We start from the raw sequence: 23230 nt of genomic DNA, 5'->3' as shown, positions 1-23230 counted from the left end.
AAAGTATTATTAAAGTATGTATGTAGTATATACAGCCCTGAGGTTTGTCTGCCCATGGACAGCCATGAAACAAAAACTGTGGAATCAGTTAAAAGAGAAACATCAAACCCCTGCCCCCCACATGCACAAAAAACAATGAAAATGGCAAAAAGCAAGCAAAAAACACAGAATATGAAACAACTCCCCCCCCCCCCCCCCCCCCAATGACGTTATCAAAAGAGTCCAGGCGTATTCAGGTCAGCTCAGCTCAGTTCAATCTAGTGCTGTGTCATTCGTTATCTGCAGGCCGCCCCAACCAAAATAGCAAAAATTTACAAACTTTGCAACCTTGTGTTTCGATTCAGTTTGGTGAATGAACTGCAGAAGGCCTGTGACAAAAAAAGGCTCTTTTTAAAAAAAAACAGGAAGTTATTTAATTCCAGTTACTTCATAATGTAATTATATTTATCAAAATGCCCTGTACAGTTTAAATTAAATTATTTAATCCAGAAGTGATTGAGTGAGTTGCAACAAACTGAAGAAGAGAATTGCTGAATTCTCTCTTCTCTCCTGTCTTCTGGGCAGTGTAGGTTTGTGTGGTGTGCACAGCATGTGAGGGGAGCAGAGTCTGGGTCAACCTTGTGCAGTGAGTGTGTTCAGCTTCATCCCATGCTGCTCACAGTCTTCACTCAATGTATGAAACTCTCAGAACAGGGAACAAAGTTGAGGGTGAAATGCAAAGTGCACACAAGGTGCAAAAAAGAAAGTACTTACTCATTTCCACACAAGGTTTCACCCGGGGATGTTGGAAAAATAAATCCTTTTTAAAATTCTCTCCACGTCACTAAACGCCTCTGCTCTTGTCATTATTGTGCCAGCTATGTGTGCTGAAGTTTGAGATGCTGAAATATGAACAGAGCTTTCCTTTGCACCAGCAGGTCTTGACTCTAAACCACAAGGATGTCTGATGAACGTCGAGATAGCTCGAGCAGCTTACAGAGGAAAAAGCCGCCTTGGCTCAGGCTGGAAATCCCTGCCAATCAGCCGCCAGTGGAGGAGCCACCTTTGCCGGTATGAAGGCTCATTTTGTATCTCCCTGATATACACTGTTAGATTACGTATTCCTATCAAAGACAAGGAAATATTACCGATTATTTGACATAGACAAGTTTTCTCTCTCTCACTGGTAGGGACTTCTGGAAGTTCATTGGACTATCAGTGTGGTAAATTTCACTTAAATCAAAGCCAAGTGGGAGAGTAATGATCTTTGTGACACCGACAAAATCCTGGCCCCCAGACCTTGCTGGGTGACTCCAAGACAAAAAGTGTTTCAGAATTGTCCACCTTTCCACTAGTCTTGAATTTATTGTAGATTGCATCAGAAAAGTTAGTAGGGAAATGGGCACCCTGTACTGATGTAATGATACGGGTCAGCCAACTTTCCATTTGAAGAGTAGTGTTCTGTTTTGTTGGCAAGCCTAGTGGCAATAGACGTCTATACAACACTTAAAGCTCAAGCAAAGCACTGGCGTTTCTGGGGACAGAATTTAACCAGTTTTGTTAATGTAGAATCTTATTCCCAAAACCTTGAGACTATTAAGAAAATGATGTGAATAGTGAATTTTTAAAATGTTCATAAAAATAATATTGACATTATCTGTAAGAAGATTAAGATTATTGCTCCAGTAAAGAGGACTGGCCTGATTGATTTTCGACGCTGAGTCAAATCCTGGTGTGTGTTTGGAGTTATGTGTATAACTCCCATCAGGGTCTTTTTAACCTTGCAGTTTCTTAATTCTACCTAAAAGGATTCTACATCTTCTGATTCTAAATCACCTCTTTCTGAGGATTTGCTTTCATTTTTACCAACAGTGCCAACCTACCCCTTCTGTCTCCCTGTCTATCCTTTGATACAGTGTGTGTCTTTGGAAGTTAACCTCCCAACTAAGATCTTACAGCCACGACTCAGCAATATCCACAAGATCATACCTGCCAACCTCTCACTGCATTACAAGATCATCTACCTTGTTTTGTATACTGTGTGCATTCAAATATAATGCCTTCAGTCCTTTCACATCACTCCTGGCTTCCTGTTATGCTTTAACTCATCCCACAGTCTGCAGTTTTGCTCCATCATCTGCCTGTCCTTCACAGTATCAGTACACACCGCATCTATTTGTATATGAACTGCCCCCATCCTCAGCCTCTTCACTCTTGTTCCTATCCACCACCAAATTAGTTTAAACCCGTCCTGACAGCTCTAACAAATCTGCCTAAAGGGCTATTGATACCCTTTGGCTTCAGGTGTAACCTGTCCTTTTTGTACAGGCCATGCCTTACTCAGAAGAGATTCCAGTGATCCAGAAGTCTGAAACCTTGTCCCCTGCACCAGTTGTTCATAAGACCATAAGATAGTGGTCGTCAACCCGTCGATTACGATCAACTGGCCGATCTTTGAGACTTTCCCAGTAGATCCCGAAAAAAAAAAAGAAAAATTAATACACAAATACTATTGAGAGATTGTTTCTGGGTTGCGGGATTTTAGTTCCATTCTTTCTGCCCAGTGCGCCTGCGTGTAGCTCTCCCACCACGCACTACAGTGTACTTCAGTGGTCCCCAACCACCGGGCCTCAAGGAAACGATATGAGTCAGCTGCACCTTTCCTCATTCCCTGTCACGCCTGCTGTTGAACTTGAATACACACAAGGTCATTACCCAAGCGCGTCAGGTAACCGGCCGCCTCACATGGCCGGCGGAGTGTGGACAGATGGGTGAGGCCTCTGAACCTGTTTACCACACCGAATGTTTGTGGGGAACCCTGTGCTAAAATATTCGCAGACGACCTAATTCAGGCTCAGTGTTTCATAAGTAGCAGAGAAGCTTCCTCGCTGCAATCTACTGAAAATCATCCCTCGAGCCAAACTTTTTTTGGCCAATAGATCCTATGGGGGGGGGGGAGGCCCACATCCTGTCGCACTCCTCGCTCGCTTGGTCGGTCACTCTCTCCAGACTGTGACCGCTGTGGTCCCAGTATGGGAACAGCCGCACCTGGCCAAGGCATATGGCGGCGGGCGAGAAGTTGTCTAATGAGGCAATGAGAAAACTACTTCGGTACCTTGAGTCCAAGCACCCTGCACTTAAAGACAAACCCACTGAGTTTTCTCAGCGGAAAAAACGCGAGAGCAAGCTGGACAGCAGCTGAGAGCCACGAAAACTAAATTGCGGAATAGACTGGACATAAGGAACCTGCTTCGCGTATCACTGTATTCCGGCCATGATTAACACCCCCCCTCCCACCCCCGTCGGCCGGCCCGCAAGAATATTGTCAATATTAAACCGGTCCACGGTGCAAAAAAAGGGTGACCCCTGGTGTTCATACATTATTTCTACTTCTGGGTTGCAAGGTTTTACTTCTGGTCTTTTCTGTCCCGGTGTGCATGCGCGTAACTAATCGATTTGGGGTCGATCTTGCCTTTCACTAAGGCCGAGGTAGGGGATCTTGGGCTTCAAAAGGTTGGTGACTACTACCATAAGATATAAGAGCAGAATTAGGCCATTTGGGCCATCGAGTGTGCTCCACCATTTCATCATGGCTGATCCAATTTTCCCCTCGGCCCCAATTTCATGTCTTCTCCCCATATCCCTTTATGCCCTGACCAATCAAGGATCCATCAAACTCTGCCTTAAATATACGTAAAGACTTGGCCTCCACAGTGGCCAATGGCAAAGAATTCCACAGATTAACCACTCTCTGGCTGAAGAAATTCCTCCTTATCTTTGTTGTAAAAGGACATCCCTCTATTCCGAGGCTGTGTCCTCTTGTCTTAGACTCTGCCATCGTAGGAAACCACCTCTCCACCTCCATTCTATCAAGGCCTTTCACTATTCAATAGGTTACAATAGGTCACTTCTCATTCTACTGGGTTACAGTGAATACAGGCCCAGAGCCATTAAATGTTCTTCATATGAGAAGCCCTTCAATCCTGGAATCATTTTTGTGAACCTCCTTTGAACCCTTTCCAGTTTCAGCACATCTTTTCTAATATAAGAGGATGCAGCCATAAAGAAATGGTATCGTCAGCTGTACTCCAAAATGAGGCCTTACCAGTGCTTTTAAGTCTCAACATTGCATCCTTCTTGAAATGAATTGCTAATATTGCATTTGCCTTCCTTACCACAGGCTGAACCGGCAGTTAACCTTTGGAGAATCCTGCACAGGGACTCTTGAGTCCCTTTTCACCTCAGATTTTTGAATTTTCTCTCCATTTAGAAAATAACCAACCCTTTCATTTCTTCTACCAAAGTGCATGACCGTACACTACCTGACACTATTCCATCTGCTATTTCTTTGCTCATTCTCCTCATCTAAGTCCTTCTGCAGCCTCTACTTCCTCAAAACTGCCTGCCCCTCACTTATCTTCATATCATCTACAAACTTTGCAAAAAAAGCCATCAATAGCATCATCCAAATCATTGACTTATAATGTAAAAAGAATCGATCCCAACACAGACCCGTCACCGGTAGCCAACCAGAAAAGGCTCCCTTAATTTTCAGCCTTTGCCTTCTGCTACTGCTTTATTCAGACTAGAATCTTTCCTGTTATACCATGGGCTCATAGCTTATTGAGCAGTCTCGTGAGGCACCTTGTCAAAGGCTTTCTGAAAATTCAAGCACACAAGATCAACCGATTCTCCTTTGTCTATCTTGCTTGCTATTTCTTCACCCTTCTTGAAGAGCGGAGTGACATTTGCAATTTTCCAGTCTTCCAGAACCATTCCAGAATCCGGGGATTCCTGAAAGATCGTTACTAGTGCCTCCATGATCTCTTCAGCCACACCTTTCAGAACCTTGGATGTACAACATCTGGTCCAGGCGACTTACTTACCTTCGACCTTTCAGTTTCCCCAAGGGCCTTCTCTCTAGTAATATTAACTTCTCGCACTTCATGACCCCTGACACCAGGAACTTCCACCATACTGGTCTTCCACCATGGTGACGGATCCAAAATACTTATTTAGTTTATCTGCCATTTCCTTGTCCCCCTTTACTTTATCTCCAGCATTAGTTTCCAGCAGTCTGATATCCACTCTCGCCGCTCTTTTACACTTTATGTATCAAAAGAAACTTTTTTTGGTATCCTCTTTAATATTACTGGCTAGCCTACTTTTATATTCCATCCATATCTTAATAACTTTTTAGTTGCCTTCTGTTGCTTTTTATAAAAAAAACACTTCCCAGTCCTCTAACTTCCCATTAATTTTTGCTCTATTATATGCCCTCTCTTTGGCTGTAATGTTGACTTTAACTTCCCTTATTAACCCTGGTTGTGTCATCTTGCCTTTAGAATACTACTTCCTCTTTGGGATATATATACCCTGTGGCTTCCAAATTGCTCCAGAAATTCCAGTCATTGCTGCTCTGCCGTCATCCCTACCAGTGTTCTCTTCCGATCAATTCTGACTGACTCCTTTCTCATGCCTCTGTAATTCCCTCTACTCCACTGTAATATTGATACATCTGACTTCAGCTTCTCCATCTCAAGTCACCTCTTTCTAATAATTTGATTTCATTTTTTTCTACTAACAAAATAACGCCGTCCCCTCTGCCTTCTTGCCTATCCTTTTGATACAACATGTATCTTTGGACATTAAGCTCCCAGTTATAAATCTTCTTTCAGCCATGATTCAGTGATGTCTACAACACTGTACCTGCCAATCTGCAATGTGCTACAAGTTCATCTACATTATTCTGTATACCGTGCGCATTCAAATATAACACCTTCAGTCCTGTATTCTCCCCTTTTGATTTTGTCCTTTTATGTTGCACCTCATCCTGTTGACTGCAATTTTGCCCTATCAGTAGCTTCAATGCCCTCCCCTGACTACACATTGCCTCTGTTTGTAAACCATGTACCTCATCTTACCTTTCCTATGATACTTCTTGTATTGGAATATACACAGCTCAGGACACTAGTCACATCATGCTCAACCTTTAGGTTCCTAGGTTTTGGGTCTTTACCAACACCTGCCTTCACAACCTTTCCACTGTTCTGGCACCCATTCCGCTGCAACTCTAGTTTAAACCCCACCGTGCAGCTTTTGCTCTTCTACAGTAACTCCTTAGCCACTTTTATAGGCATCCGTTAGTCTTGTGAGACCATGGATTTGCACCTTGGAAGGTTTCCAGGGTGCAGGCCTGGGCAGGGTGGTATGGGAGACTGGCAGTTGCCCATGCTGCAAGCCTTCCCCTCTCCATGCCACCGAAGTTGTCCAAGGGAAGGGCACTAGGACTCGAGCAGCTTGGCACCGGTGACGTCGCAGAGCAATGTGTTGTTAAGTGTCTTGCTCAAGGACACAAACACGCTGCCTCAGCTGAGGCTCGAGCCAGTGACCTTCAGATCACTAGACCGATGCCTTATCCACTAGGCCACACGCCAACACTTAGCCACATATTAAACTGTATAATCTTCCTAGTTCTGGCCTCACTAGCACATGGCATGGGTAGCAATCCTGAGATGACAACCCTGGAGGTCCTGCCCTTTAACTTAGCACCTAACTCCCGAACTACCTGTACAGAACGTCATCACTCGTCCTATCCCTGTCATTGGTACCATCGTGACCCATGACTTCTGGCTGTTCACCCTCCCACGTAAAAATGCTGAGGACTCGATCCCAGATATCCCATCCCTGGCACCAGGGAGGCAACATACCATCTGAGAATCTTGTTCTCGCTCACAGAGCCTCCTGTCCAATTTCCTAAGTAACAAATCCCCCATCACCAGAGCATGCCTCTTCTTCTCACTTCCCTTCTGCTTTGTATAGCCTGATTCAGTGACAGACCCCCGTCCACTTTGACTTTCCTCTGTTAGGCCATTCCCCCGCCAACAGTATGCAAAGTGATATACCTATAGCTGAGGGGGCTGGCCGCAGAGGTACTCTGCACTGGCTCCCTTTCCCCTTTCTGTCACCCAGTTTCCTGCACTTTGGGGTGTAAAGAGCTCTCTATTTCTTGGCTTCCTGAATGATCGGGAGTTCATCCAGTTCCAGCTCCCAACTCCTTAAGGTGGATTGTTAGGAGCTGTAGCTGGATGCACTTCTTGCAGCTGTAGATGTCAGGGACACTGGAGTCTCCCTGCCTTCCACATCCCGCAAGAGGAACATTCCACTATCCTGCCTGGCATCTCTACTGTCTTAGCTGAGTAGATATAGAGAAGGGAAGGGGGTGTGGGGGGGGGGGGGTGGGGGGGTGGGTGGAAATCTTAACCCTGAGCTTTCCTTTGCTTTCTCTGACTGAAGCTTCGAAGAGTTAAAGCCTCAAGATCTCCACTCTGATGGCTGCTGTGCTTGCCCCTGCCTTCCTTTAATTTGCTCTTGCTAATCAATCTAATTGGTCTCTGGCCATAATTCTTTTTTGCTGTAACCACCTGCTGCTGGCTTTTCTACTCGGGCAGTGGACCTGATTGAAATCCCCTCCCCTCAAAATTCCCTGATGTCAGGATAGGTCACTGGTCAAAGCTCTTTTTCAGCCAGGAGTTTATCTGCCAAATCATCCTGTTCTTATCCTCCCTGGCACAGGCAGCAATCCTGCTTTCTACCTAACACCCCCTTGTGCAATTGGATTCTAGATTTCCTCACTTGTAGACTCCAGTCGGTTCAGATTGGCAAAAACATCTCCACAATCTCCAACAGCACAGGAGCACTGCGGGGATGTGTACTTAGCTCCCTGCCCTACTCGCTTTACACCTATGGCTGTGTGGTTAAGTACAGCTCTGACACCACATACTAGTTTGCTGATGACACCTCGTGAGCTGTATCAAAGGGCGTGATAAATCAGCATACAGGAGGGAGACTGAAAATTTTGTTGAGTAGTATAATAACAGCAACTTCTCACTCAATGCAAATATTGGTATCCATGACATAGGTAGGAAAAAGGAGATCCTAAAGTTCAAAGTAAAATTTATCATGAGAGTCACCACATATAACCCTGGGATTCTTTTTCTGCAGGCATATAAGCAAATCTATGGAACAGTAACTGTAAGCATCAGGAACTATAAATTGTAAACAAACTGCAAAATGCAGATGTGGAAAATGATTATAGACCTCAAGAGAGAGAAACCAAAGGTCCATGAGCAATGGTCTAAAGGTAATCATCAGAGAATCAGAGGTGGGAGAGGGTCAGTAACTTTAAATTCCTGGGTGATGCTATTTCTGACAGCCTGTCCCGGACCAGCATATAAATATTATTGTGAAAGAAGCATAGCTGCCCCTCTACTTCCTCAGCAGTCTGTGGAGGTTTGGCATGTCATTGAAAACCTTGGCTAACTTCTATAGATGTGTGGTGGAATGTGTGCTGACTTGCTGAATTATGGCCTAGTATAGGAACACCAATGCCTTTTGAGTGGAAAATCCTACAAAAGGTAGTGGATTTGGCCCAGTCCGTCACAAGTAAAACCTTCCCAACCATTGAGCATGTCTACATGAAACGTTGCCGTGGAAAAGCAGCATCCACCATCAAAGATCCTGCCACATAGAACATGCTCTTTTCTCGCTGCTGCCATCAGGTAGAAGGTATGAGTGCCCCAGGACTCAAAGCACCAGGTTCAAGAACAGTTACTACCCCTCAACCATCAGGCTCTTGAACAAAATGGAATAGCTGCACTCATCTGAGGATTCTGTTATATTGTTATTTCATGCTCATTATTTATTGCTATTTATTTATATCTGCATTTTGCGCAGTTTGTTTACACCTTATAGTTCCTGATGTTTACAGTTACTGTTCCATGGATTTGCTAATATGCCTGCAAAAAAAGAATCTCAGGGTTATGTGGTGACTTTCATAATAAATTTTACTTTGAACTTCCTCTCTTCAGGACCTCCTCCCTTTTGCTACCTATGTCATTGGTACCAATATCTACCACAACTTCTAGTTGTTCACCCTCCTACTTTAAAATGTTGTGGACCCGATCCAAGACATACCTGACCCTGGCTTCTGGGAGGCAACATACCACCAGGTCCCTCTTTCACATCCACAGAATCCCTTGCCTGCTCCTCTAATTATGGAATCCCCTATCACAACTGAACTCCTCTTCTCCTCACTTACCTTCTGAGCCACAGAGATAAACTCGGTGCCAAAGATCAGGTCACTGTGGCTTGCCCCTTGCAGTTCGTTCCTTCACCCCCCCCCCCCCCCCCCCCAACCAAAGCTTATTATTGTGCTTGTTATTGAGGGGAACGACCACAGGGGTACTCTACACTGTCTGCCCATTCCCTTTCCCTCTCCTTTGTCTCATCTCTAAAATTCCTGAGTTCCCTTCCTCATTTCATGCAAATTGTCTTGTACTTTGCATTGAAGTATCTGTATTGCCATTTAATCTATTTGCTTAATCTGTTGTCTCTTTCTTGGTCCTGTTGTTAATTACACAATCTGCTGTCATATGACCATAAAATATAAGAGCAGAATTAGGCGATTTGTCCCATCGCATCTGCTCTGCTATTTCATCATGGCTGATCCAATTTTCCCTCTTGGCCCCAATCTCCTGTCTTCTCCTTGTACCCCTTCAGGTCCTGACTATCAACCTCTGCCTTAAATAACCTCAATGACTTGGCCTCCACACCCACCAGTGGAATGGAATTCTGCAGATTCCCCACTCTTCTTCATCTCCAATGTAGAAAGGCACCCCTCTATTCTGATGCTGTGTCCTCTTCTGTTAGACACCCCCTACCACCATAGGAAATATCCACTCTATCAAGACCTTTCAACATCTGATAGGTTTCAATGAGATCCTCCCCTCATTCTTCTGAATTCCAGTGAATACAGGCCCAGAAACTTCAATCACTGCTCATTTGGTAACCGTTTCATTCCCAGCTTTATTTTTGTGAATCTCCTTTGAACCCTCTCCAATGTCAGCACATCCTTTCTAAGATGAGAGGCCCAAAACTGCTCTCGATACTCCAAGTGAGGCCTCTCCAGTGCTTTATAAAGCCTCAACATTTAGTTAATGTTCACTACAGATGTAAGTGTACAACATTACAGCAAGGTATACGTGGAAGGTCATGTTTGACAAATCTTGGTGAATTTTTTGAAGAGGTTACTAGGAAAGTTGACAAGGGTAAAGCAGTGGATGTTGACTATGTGGACTCCAGTAAGGCCTTTGAGAAGGTTCCACATGGAAGGTTAGTTAGGAAGGTTCAATCGTTAGGTATTAATATTGAAGTAGTGAAATGGATTCAATAGTGGCTGGATGGGAGATGCCAGAGAGTAGTGGTGGATAACTGTTTGTCAGGTTGGAGGCCGATGACTAGTGGTGTACCTCAGGGATCTGTACTGGGTCCAATGTTGTTTGTCATATACATTAATGATCTGGATGATGGGGTGATAAATTGGATTAGTAAGTATGCAGATGATACGAAGATAGGTGGCGTTGTGGATAATGAAGTAGGTTTTCAAAGCTTGCAGAGAGATTTAGGCCAGTTAGAAGAGTGGGCTGAAAGATGGCAGATGGAATTTAATGCTGATAACTGTGAGGTGCTACATTTTGGTAGGACTAATCAAAATAGGACATACATGGTAAATGGTAGAGCATTAAGGAATGCAGTAGAACAGACTGATGTAGCAATAATGGTGCATAGTTCCCTGAAGGTGGAATCTCATGTGGATAGGGTGGTGAAGAAAGCTTTTGGTATGCTGGCCTTTATAAATCAGAGCATTGAGTATAGGAGTTGGGATGTAATGTTAAAATTGTACAAGACATTGGTGAGGCCAAATTTGGAGTATTGTGTACAGTTCTGATCACCGAATTATGGGAAAGATGTCAACAAAATAGAGAGAGTACAGAGGAAATTTACTAGAATGTTACCTGGGTTTCAGCACCTAAGTTGCAGAGAAAGGTTGAACAAGTTAGGTCTTATTCTTTGGAGCGTAGAAGGTTGAGGGGGGACTTGATAGAGGTATTTAAAATTATGAGTGGGATAGATAGAGTTGATGTGGATAGGCTTTTTCCATTGAGAGTAGGGGAGGTTCAAACAAGGGGACATGAGTTAAGAGTTAGAGGGCAAAAGTTTAGGGGTAACACGAGGGGGAACTTCTTTACTCAGAGAGTGGTAGCTGTGTGGAATGACCTTCCAGTAGAAGTGGTAGAGGCAGGTTTGATATTGTCATTTTAAAAAATTGGATAGGTATATGGACAGGAAAGGAATGGAATGGGTTATGAGCTGAGTGCAGGTCAGTGGGACTAGGTGAGAGTAAGCGTTTGGCACGGACTAGAAGGGCCGAGATGGCCTGTTTCCGTGCTCTAATTGTTATACTCTACAGCCTACAATGTGCTGACCTTTTAACCTACTCTACGATACATCTAACCCTTCTCTACAATTTACCCCTCCATTTTTCTGCCCTGGATGTGCCTCTCTAATAGTCTCTTAAATGTCCTTAATGTATCTGCCTCCATCACCTCCTCTGGCAGGGTGTTTCATGAACCCACCTATCTCTGACATTCACCACCCCCGCCCTGCTTCGAATCACCAAAGCATTCTGCCCTTTAAATTGTGCCTGTTGATATGGTGTGAGTCTGAAGCATTTTCCAGTTAAACGCTCCCTTTGCTGTACATGATGACCTTGGTTACAGGTTCATTGTAGAACAATACTTGTCACTTACTACCTTCTGTACCGTGTTTGCATTGTTGAGATTATATCAACACTGTCTTTTATTTGTCAGGGTAATAGTTGCACACTGTTGTCAAGGGGGTTATTGGGCAAATATCTATTGCATGGGTGCAAGGGTGACTCTTCTTTCCTGCATGTTAGAGTTCAAAAGTTCAAAGTAAAATTTTATTATCAAAGCACATGTATGTCACTATATACAACCCTGAGGTTCGTTCTCCTGCAGGCATGCTCAGCAGATCTATAACAGATGAATGAAAGGTCAAACTGGGTGTAGAAGACAGCAAGCTATGTAAATACAAACATAAATAAACAGTAAATAACAAGAGCGTGAAATAATAAGATAGGGTCCTTGAAAGTGAGATCGTTGTTTATAGGAACGGTTCATTGGTGGGGCTAGTGAGTGTAGTTACCCCTTTTTGTTCAAGAGCCTGATGATTGTGGGGTAGTAACTGTTCTTGAGGCTCTTGTACCTTCTACCTGATGGCAACAGCAAGAGAGGAGCATGGCCTGGATGGTGGGGATCTCCGATGATTCATGCTGCTTTGCAAGGACACCGTTTCATGTCGATGTGGTTAATGCTGTTTTTTCCATCACCATGACAGAAAAGCTTCAAGGAGATTTTAAATCATAGCTTATAATCTTAAAACTTGTTAAGCGCATCACCTGCTAGATATAATTAGTGAAAGGGAAATGGCTTCTATTGTAATCACTTATTCCTGCCAAGTTTCAGTGAGTATCCCTTAAAGATGGAATAAATTTATCGGCAAGTCTCCTTTTTAAGTATTTGGATAGTAACACGTTTATTCAGTTGGCTGAAGGGAATTTAGAATGCTGGGCATCTTGGGCATGTTACATAACTAGATATTTAGTTGCTGTTATCCTACCCCGTGTGGATACACTGTATCAGAGTACAGAGCATAAGATTTGACATGGCATGCTTTTGGATAAAAGTAGAAAGTGCTGGGAATTTTCAGCAGGTCAGCTGATGTCTGTGAATGGGGGGGGGGGGGAGTATATTATTTCAGGTCAGTGACCCCTCATTAGATCTAGTGAAAAAGAAAACAAGGGTGCTTTTAAGTAGTTGAGGGTAGAGAGAATCTATCTCTGTTAGGATGAAGACCAAGATATCTGGATATTGGCTTATTTCAATCATAGGTACAAATTAAATGGCTTTTATGTGTGTGCTAACCAGACAGATCATTCCACTCATAGGTACATCAAAAATGAAAATGGGACCCAGGTAAGGTGCTCTAGCTGCAAAAAGCAAGCAGTGCAAGTGGACAAAGATGGGCCACTGCAAGAATAAGTTGGGAGATCAAGAGTTCTTTTAGCATATATGACGTCCTTTCAAGATTTCACATATTTGGGATAGAAGCTATGAGCCTGATGGAACATGCCTTCAAGTGTTTCTACCCCCTACCAGACAGGAGTGGAGAGAAGAAAATGTGACCAGGGTGGAGGGGGTCCTTGATTATGTTGGCTACTTTTTCGAGGTTGCATGAAGTGTAGATGGCATCATTGGAGTGGGGGCTGCTTTGCTTGATGGACTGGCCTGTCTTCACAACTCTGCGATTTCTTGCAATCTTGGCCAGAACAGTTGTGATGCATCGAGGCAGGATGCTTTCTGTGGTTCATCTGGGAACATTGGAAACATGCCGATTTTCCTTTGTCTTCTGTGGAAATAAAGGCATTGGTATGCTTTCATGGCTGTGGTGTCCAAATGGCTGGACCAGGAAAAGTCACTGATGATATTTTCTCCTAATATCTTGAAACTGTAAGCCATCTCCATTGATGCATTTCACCTCATCTCCCGGAGTTAATGACCAGCTCCTTTGTTTGCCGACTAGTTTTCAGAACTGCTTTATCATGGATGAATGAGAGCAAATAGAAGAGATTCCTTACTTTCTGCCTGTTACGCTGCTGGCATTTAGGGCAGCAATGAATGTCCTCCGTCTCTGTCTGTCCGTACTTGCGCACAGATACAGAAGGATTCTCCATTGCTGTTTCTGTAACAATTTTTTTTTGACTAGTCAAGGTTGTTAGGGGGGAGGACAGGTGGACCACTCTTTGTCTGGCCTATACCCTTTGATCTGCTTGGTAAGAGTGACCCTAACAAGAGTCAAAGCACAAGGCCCTGACTCCGGCCAACATAGCTCTGTGGGCCATTGTGGCACACAAGCCTCCGAACCCTACAACAAGTTTGTAGTCCTCTTGGAGCAGAAAGGATTAAAAAAAACGATTGACTTTGTGGTGTGGGAGATTGTGGCCACTGAAAATCTGAAGCAAAGTGCGGTCTAAATATCCGAGCAAGTAACGTCTGTGGAGAGAGACAAACCTGACATTAGACCTTGTATCAGAACTGGCAATTCCAACATAAAGGCTAGTGGTCTGAAATTATAGAGGTTGTTATAAAATCCCAAGGGCTGCAATGTGCCCAAATGGAAGATGGGATTCTGTTATGTGAGCTTGTTCTTTTGGACAAATGTGGTTGGTTTAATTTGTCTGTACAAACAAAAGCAGCCAATACTAGATTACCTTCGAGGAGTTGGGTGGTGTTGAGCTGACACAAAATACCTAAAGTTAATTCTAGCTAGTGTTGTGTCGGAGTCAGATTTAGGTAGACCAGGGCCCAGTGGAATTCATTTGATCCCAAAAGATCTTATTTTTATTTCAGCTTTGACATTGCCCTACAAAGCATCTTGATATTGGATTTCCTTCAGCAGTAATTTGTGAATTGCGGCTCTATTGTTGTGGTTCCTACCAAGTCCCCTGACATGACACAATTTCACAATGGTTCAACCTGATTTTCCTTGCCTGTCATTGCAAAATGAAATGGGTAGGGTCTCAACTTGCCCTGGAGGATCTGTTCCATTCACATTATGTTCATTCATTTTTCTGGTCTCCAGTCACCTCTGACCTTGCCTGTTGCTAACAAATCAGAGTAAATGAGTCACCATTTTAAGTTCTGTCTGGATTTTTTAGCTGAATGTAAGAGATTTGTCCTCTTTTTAAAAAAAACTTAATGTTGTGGTTTTATGGATCATTTGAAATTGTGCCTGTATATTGATTTGAACTGACGGGATTTTGGCAGAGAATTGGCTGCCTGTTCTTTGATAGGAGCCTTGGTTATATAGAATCATCACCCAATTCTCTGATTTTACTTTGGTGGGAAGATGTTTAATAGAGAATTAATTACCCTTAATTTTTAACTGAAATATGTATTGTGGTGCTTTAGAGAAATGAGAATAATCCTGTTGCTCTATTTTGTCACCTTGCTTTTCACATTGGTGTTGACAGAACTAATTTCCTCCAATAAATAGCTAATCTATTGCCTCCTTCCTTTTCTCAATTGCATCATTTTTAGTACAAACTACAAATATGCCAAGATTGGCTAGAGCTGTTTGAGTCCTATATTTACAGAATCTTGATGGGCTGAATGGCCTTGTTCTGTGCTTCAGTCGAATCCCACCTGCAACTTTCCCTCCAGCACGCATACTATCCTAATTTCCAAATTCATCTTTAACTCCATCAACCTTTGAGAACACTGGGCCCTTGCCCTTTGGCCTCTAACTCCACCCTAACTTCCATTATTTTGCCATTGTAATGCTTTCATGCCTTTGAACTCTAGACTTTGAAACACCATCCTTAACTATCTCCAGTATTTTACCTCGACTGCTTAAAGAATCTCCTTCAAAACCTGCCTTTGCCTGACTGTTGAGTTGTCCTGCTATCGCCTTCCTTCTGACCTGGAGAAATTTGATTCCAGTGGATTGAACAATGATGACCTTGTTAATACTTGCACACCATGAAAAATGAATTGGAGAAGTTGATTTTTAATCATTTTATCCTCCTCCTTCCAGTAGTTTGTTACCCAGTTCCCTTCACCCTCCCCGATATGGTTTGAATTTCCATTTAGAACTTGCGTCATCTGGACATGTGGCCTTTAGCCAGTTGGGCTTCTTTACTGCCAGGGCTTCCCCATCATTCAAACTGACCGTGAAGAGTAGCCAGGAGGCTCTTTATTTTTCAGAAAGCTGTTTCATTTTCGTGTGAGCCCACGGGGAGCAAGAGTGGAAAAAATGTACCAAAAAAAAAATACTTGGCAGTGGCTTCTGTTCATTCTGAGAACTATTTTAGAACATGGGTGGGTAGCAACAGCCTGAGGTTCTGCATTTCATCTGGTCTGAGCTTTACATCCACAGCCCCAACAAAGCAATCCCTTGCCAACAGGTGCCAGGCGTGCCCGAGAATGAAGGAGAGGCACTCCTTGTTGTCTCATGACGGAGCATGAGCAGGCTGGTCAGCTGAGTTTGGGAGGGAAAAGGGAAGAAAGTATGTCCTCTAGCTGCCAAAGTTAGTATTCGGTTCTTTTCTCCCCTGTCCTTTTGGAGCTTTTAAACTGCAACATAGCAAGAGACTTTTTTTCCAAAATGAAGTATTTTCATTAACAAGAAACTCAAAACTGTCTTAACCATGAATGGGGAAGCTTTAAACACTCATTTGCGAAATGAGGGTTTTTTTAGCTGTCTGGAAAGGGCTGGCAGGGAAGCTGATGGAAGCAGATAAGCAACATTTAAGAGGCATTTCAATGGATACATGAACAGATGGGGAAGAACTGATACAGGCAGAAGGATTAGTTTAAATTGCTATTTTGTTCAGCATAGACATCTGTTGCACAGTTCTATGTTTGATTGAAGTTGTGTGACCTGACTTGTAAAAGGTTTCAAAGGTACATTTAATGTCAGAGAAATGTATACGATATACATCCTGAAATGCTTTTGCTTGGCAACTATCCATGAAAACAGAGGAGTGCCCCAAAGAATGAATGGCAGATAAATGTTAAAAATACAAAGTGCCCCCCCCAGCTCCCCCCCCCCCCCCCCGTGCGTAAGTGGCAGCAAACAACAATCCCCCCCTCCCCCCACCAGTGGAAAAAAGCATTGCCACTAAGCACTCAAGCGTGCAGCAAAGCAAAAGCAAAGACACAGACTTGCAGTACCACAAAGGCTATTACTACCTAAAAAAGGAAAAAGAGGTGTCTCCGTTTCACAGCGAGAGAGGAGACATAACAAACAACTCGCTGGTTTCTGATGCTAAAAGTCCATTGAGTCGCTTTTTCTCAGCTCTGTGCCCAAAGATCTCAGGTCTCTGGGCACAAAGCCATAGATCTTCTGACTCCCATGACACACCGATCTTCTGCCAGGACACCAACCTTTGATCCGTCCCCTCCAGAGCTACGAGATCTTGGACCCCCCCCCCCCCCAAAGGCGAGCTAAGCTCTTAGGCCACATCTTTGGCATGTTGAATAACGACCAGTCACAAAACCCCGAGAGCGGGTCCCATTCCTGCGTGTAACTCCAGGTCAGGGTCTTCAAAAGAACCCTGAAAGGGGAAAATAGAGATTTCAAAGATGGAAGTAGAGCTGTTTCTGAAGATGCAAGCAAAAGAGTCACCGTTTAGCACCATCGTGACTAAGGTCCGCCCTCATTATTTGATGTGGAGACAAATAGTGAGTCAACTATTTGAAAGTGGAATTTTTTTTAAATCTCTAGATGCCGGAAATTTAAAATAAAACATAAAATGCTGGAAGTTCTCAGCAGGGTTAGGCTGCATCAGTGGGAAGAGAGTTTGAGTTAATGTTTGTGAAGGAGACAAGTTTAAGCTGCAGAGCAGATGGGGAAGGAGTTTGGGAGTGTCTTGAATTGGGTAAACTTCAGGTCACCATAGGGTCAGCTGTGATGCCGGTAAAGTCTGGTGAATGAGTCAATGGATGCAATTAGAGGGCAAGGAAAAACCCAGATGTTGGCCTGAGGCCGCGTACAGCATGACCTGCCAGGTCTTCCTGTCCTGTATGTTGCAATCCCTCTTTTCCTATCTGTTCTGACTCATTAATTAATTGGCTGGATAATCCTGTTTGCAGTTTATCCCCGATCACCTCAGTTTTAACCCTAATCAGTGCCCCGCTGCCCTTCCTTGTCCTCCAGTTTAATGAGCTGCTGTTGGCTGTCCTCCAGTTCTGAGAAAGAATCTTCAATCTGTGACATTTGATGGAGTGGAATTAATAAGACCATCAGAGATCAGAGCAGATATTTCTCTGGAGGTGGTAAGATTTTAAAAAAGCAGTGAAAACCTTGAGAATGTCCTGGTAACTATAGAAATTAAAGTACTGTACCTCTCCTTCTGTTCTGTCCAGTCTTTGAGGCACCAACACTATCTGCGGAGTGTCAGCATGCCACCTGAAAACACAAGGGTACCATCTCCACCAAATGAGCAAAGGCGGCCTACGTTCCAGAGGCAGACCTCCATAACCCAGACCATCAAAAGGTAAGGCAATATCAGGAATCTTTTGAAAATAAAGGCGCTTGGCTGAAGGGAAAAGGAACTCATAAGGCTGAGAATACTCTTAGAAGGTGGTGATGGAGTGACACTTGGAGTGTTCCCAGTAGTAGACACCTCCACTGCTCTGGAATATAATTACACTTGATTTCAAAATGAGGCAGACTGTTTCTTTCTTCTAATGTTTATTATTATTCTAGAAGCATTCCGCTATACTTCTGTTCAACTTTATCTCTGTTGGTTCGAACTCAGATAAAGTAAAGTTATTGAGCTGCAAAGGCATTAAAATATGTAAATTTAAAAAGTCAATTTAAATGAAGCTAGTGAAGTTTTGCTTGAACAGGAGCCCTAAAACAGTTAATATTTGGGTAGAGGTTTTACTTTTTCTGAAGATCATTCTCAGCATTTAAGTTCTCTTATAAGAATGAGGGGAGAAGTGAGGGAAGAGCTGCTCACTCTTCCAATTTGGTCTGGATACAACCTGAAATTTGTTTTTTTTTTGGTTTTTCGCACTGTTAGGACTGTTTAGATGAATTAAAATCACTTGTTTTAATTTTACTACAAGTATGCCATGCAATTACTAACAACTCTTTTAATTTCAAGTTAATTGTTGTAACTTGGTCTTAAATGTTCTTTAATGAATCAAGCTCACAGGTGCACTCAGTTCCATGTTGATGCACTTGTTTATGTATAACAGAGCTGGCTAGAACAAAGCTTTGTGGAAAAGTGTGGATCTGCAACTTCTGTATTTCAGCCACCCTCTTACAGGTGTTGCCTTGGGCTTTAGTTTTGCACTCACTCTTCAGATGTCTCATTCAAATATCTTCAACTTATGATCTTGTGCCTTGAGTATTTACACATTACTGAATGAGGCCCTGAAGCCTCTACCTCCAAGGAAACGCGAACGTAAAACCTGCCCAAATTCAGTGAGAGATTTGTCCGTCCTCTCCCTCTATCCTGAATGCTGATGGGTTTTTAGAAACCTTTTCTTTAACTTTCCAGTGGAAGGTACAGAATACGAGGAGGTAGCAGAAATCTCTCAGCTGATGAAACAGCTTGATATCCTGAGTGCTAGTCCTGACCATTGGACTACAGATATGGTTTTACATTGAGAAAGCAAACTTTCCATTGATGCATTAGTGTGCTTCAGCCTTCTTTGTGGTGTGGGGCCACATCACTGCACTGACTGTTTATCCTGCTGGCCCCACTGCCCTTTCTGCCTATTGTGGAGTATAAACCAGTGAGGATGATTTGTACATTCTCCTGAGGCAGTAATAGTTTAAACTGTATTGATGAATTTCCCATCATTATTTCAGACACTTTAGTTCCTGCAGCCTCCCATTTCTCACAAACCTATTTCTAATTTATAAATTTGGATGCTCAGATAGGATGCTTTGCCTTTTATTTACTCTCTGAGAATTGATGCATTTCCCAGTCTCTGCCTCTACATAACATTGCTCTCGTCTACTTACTTAATTCCGGTGAGCTTCATGAGAGAGCTTCCAACTCTCCAACTCTGATCACAAAATGCTGTCAGCTTTGTCACAGCACACTCTAGCAGTGTGCAAATGAGGTCTTGCCATTATAAGCATTGAAATCTGAAACCATGGGACAGAGGAGTGGAATTAGACCATTCAGCCCATTGAGTCTGCTCTGCTATTCCATCATGACTGATTTATTATCTCACTCAATACCATTCTCCTGCCTTCTCCCCAGACTAATCAAGAACCTTTCAACTTCCACTTTAAATGTCCCATTGACTTGTCCTCCACAGCTGTCTGTGGCAATGACTTCCACAGATTCACTGCCCTTTGGCTAAAGAAATTCCTCCTTATCTCTAATCTAAATGGATGTCCCTGTATTCTGAGGCTGTGCTGTCAGATCCTAGACTCCCCGACTATAGAAAACATCTGCTCCATGATCACTCTATCTAGGCCTTTCAATATTTGATAGGTTTCAGTGCCAACATCTAAGCTCCCGAGTACAGAGCCAGAGTCATCATACATTAACCCTTTCATTCCCAGAATCATTGTCGTGAACCTCCTCTGGACCCTCTCCAATGCCAGCACGTCTTTTGTGAGATGAGCTGGATGTACTCAGCAGCATCTTGGAGGCTGAAACTTTTACTGAGGTGGTCCTACAAGAGGGCAGACTTCCGTTTGTAGATGAATGACCACTAGGAGAAGTAAGGGAGCATGCAGTTAGCACAGGGTTCCTTTGTGCTCATTCCACGCATCCACAAGTGTTCCTTTTTGGATATCGCTGGGCATATATTCTATCAGGGCACAGCAGCAGCAGTCAGGCCAGTAGTACTGTGGCCGGCTCTGAGGCTCAGTAGGGAAGACTGAAGTCAGGTGATAGGCAACACAATAGTTAAAGAGACAGAGAGGAGATTCTGTGGCTAAGAAAGAAACTCCAGGGTGGTGTCACACACAAATTATGGAGAAACGCAGCAGGCCAGGCAGCAATCTGTGGAAAAGAGTGAATAGTTGAAGTTTCAAGCCGAGACCATATAACCTTATAACAATCACAGCACGGAAACAGGCCATCTCGGCCCTTCTAGTCCGTGCCGAACGCTTACTTGCACCTAGTCCCACTGACCAGCACTTAGCTCATAACCCTCCATTCCTTTCCTGTCCATATACCTATCCAATTTTACTTTAAGTGACAATACCGAACCTGCCTTTACCACTTCAACTGGAAGCTCATTCCACACAGCTACCACTCTCTGAGTAAAGAAATTCCCCCTCGTGTTACCCTTAAACTTTTGCCCTCTAAATCTCAACTCATGTCCTCTTGTTTGAATCTCCCCTACTCTCAATGGAAAAAGCCTATCCATGTCAACTCATAATTTTAAATACCTCTATCAAGTCCCCCCTCAACCTTCTATGCTCCAAAGAATAAAGACCTAACTTGTTCAACCTTTCCCTGTAACTTAGATGCTGAAACCCAGGTAACATTCTGGTAAGTCTTCTCTGTACTCTCTCTATTTTGTTGACATCTTTCCTATAATTCGGTGACCAGAACTGTACACAATATTCCAAATTTGCCCTTACCAATGCCTTGTACAATTTTAACATTACATCCCAACTCCTATACTCAATGCTCTGATTTATAAAGGCCAGCATACCAAAAGCTTTCTTCTCCTTCTTGAGACCCTTCTTGAGTCCTGAAGAAGGGCTCAAAACGTCAACTGTTTACTCTTTTCCACAGTTGCTGCCTGACCTGCTGAGTTCCTCCAGCATTTTGTGTGTGTTGCTTTGGATTTCCAGCATCTGCAGATTTTCTTGCGTTTGTGATTTTACTGCCAAGTCCCTTCTAGGATGGTGTTTTGCCTCCCAGGAGTTAGAGAGCAGCATGTCTCAGAGTGGCTACAGAATATTCTCAAGAGGGAGGGTGAGCAGCCAGGGGTCATGGTGCACTTTGGCATGAATGGCATGGGTAGAAAGAGGGAAGAAATTACGCAGTGAGTATAGGGAGTTAGGAAAGAGGCTCAAGAGCAGGACCTGTAAGGTAGTTATCTCTGGATTACTCCCAGTGCCATTTTCTAGTCAGGGCAGGAATAGGATGATAGTACAGGTGAATGAGTGGCTGAGGCAGTATTGGATAATTGGAACTTTTTCTGGGGCTGGGGTGACCTGTACAAGAGGGACAGGTTGCACCTAAGCTAGACGGGGCCAATATCCTGACCAGGAGGTTTGCTAGTGCTGCTCGGGTTTTAAACCAGTTTGACAGGGAGATGGGAAGCAGAACACCAGTTAGAAAGTGCAAGGATGGAGAGGAAGGTAGATGTCAGGGCCAGTTAAAAGAGACAGGGGCAAAGTAATAGATATGATGAGGGAAATAGTTCGAAGAGTACATATTTTAATGCTAGGAGTATTAAGGGGTAAAGATGATGAACTCGGAGTATGGATCAGTACAGGAACTGTGATGTTGTGGCCATTAAAGTCTTGGTTGAGAGAAGGACAGGAATGTCCCATGTTTTGATGTTTTAGAAAAGATGGGGAGGTAGAAGAGTTGTGGGAATTGCACTACTTAACAGGGCCAATATCACTGCTGCATTCAGAGGAGACATAATGTTGGGCTCATCCACTGAGACTAGATGGGTAGAACTCAAAATTAGGAGGGATACAATCACTCTGGTGTGATTGTACTACAGACACCCCCAATATCCGCTAGGCATTGAGGAACAGATATGCAGCAGATTAGGGAAAGGTGTAAAAACAATATGGTTGTTGTCATGGGGGACCTCAACCCCCCTAACTTAAACTGAGACCTTTTGAGTGCAAGAGTTTAGATGGTAAGAGTTTTTACCATCTCTGTATGAAAGATGGTATGAAAGGTAAGAATTTTTTAGGTGCATTGAAGAGGGTTTCTTCATTCAGTAGTCCAACAAGAGGAGGTGCTGCACTGGGCCTCATGGAGGACAATGAGTTTCTTTTTACATAGACTGATGGGTGCCAGGAATGCACTGCTTGGGTGGTGGTGAAAGCAAAAACATTTACAGACTTTTACCAGACCTTTAGATATGAATGTGTGGAAAATGAAAGGATTTGGACATTTTGTAGGGAGATTAGATTAGTTTAGTTAGCCATTTTATTACTAATTTAATTGGTTCTGCACTACATTATGAGCTGAAGGGTCTTTTCCTGTGCTGTTCCATAAATGCCCCACCTCTGTTCACAATCGTCCAAATGCAGTCTGACCAATGCCTTATAAAACCTCAGCATTACATCCTTACAGTTACACTCTAGTCCTCGTAAAATGAATGCCAACATTGCATTTGCCTTCCTTAATGTCCGATTCAGCCTGCAAGTTAACCTTTAGGGAATCCTACACGAGGACTCACAAAGACCTGTTTGCACCTCTGTAAATATATAAATATTGTGACAATTGTAATACTTTGAGTGATTCTTACAAACATGAGAAAATCTGCTGATGCTGGAAATCCAAAGCAACATACATAAAATGCTGGAGGAACTCAGGAGGCCAGACAGCATCTTTGGAAAAGAGTAAACAGTCGACGTTTCGGGTCATCGGGACCTGTAATTCTGACATTGTTTGCTTTCTCACCTGAAGTGACTAACCTTTACCACAAGATGGACCTACTAAGACAGTTTTCCACTGTAAAAACTGCTCACCAGATTCCCTAATGATCAGCTTTATGATGTCTTCCATTCTTGTCCTTTAGCCTGTTTGAGAGGTAATAATTTCTGGTTTTCTTCAGCCCTTTCAAAGGGGAATGGCTACCACAAA

The 23230-nt window shown here is 43.3% G+C and overlaps 1 protein-coding gene across 6 annotated transcripts in view; it reads left to right on the top strand.

Annotated features, from left to right (window-relative positions):
- Positions 1-23230, top strand: part of rhbdf1a (rhomboid 5 homolog 1a (Drosophila)) — a 363587-nt gene that overhangs the window by 225704 nt on the left and 114653 nt on the right. For all 6 annotated transcript variants that reach the window (XM_073060796.1, XM_073060797.1, XM_073060801.1 and 3 more), the window contains 2 exons: positions 918-1050; positions 17832-17962. In XM_073060796.1, the coding sequence (XP_072916897.1) occupies positions 940-1050; positions 17832-17962 (242 nt within the window). In that variant the 5' untranslated portion in view covers positions 918-939. The remainder of the gene's footprint in view (positions 1-917; positions 1051-17831; positions 17963-23230) is intronic.

This window comes from Hemitrygon akajei, chromosome 11, assembly GCF_048418815.1.
Source record: "Hemitrygon akajei chromosome 11, sHemAka1.3, whole genome shotgun sequence".
Classification (NCBI taxonomy): domain Eukaryota; kingdom Metazoa; phylum Chordata; class Chondrichthyes; order Myliobatiformes; family Dasyatidae; genus Hemitrygon; species Hemitrygon akajei.
Note: the sequence above shows the minus strand (reverse complement) of the source record. Positions and strands in the feature narration are given on the sequence as shown.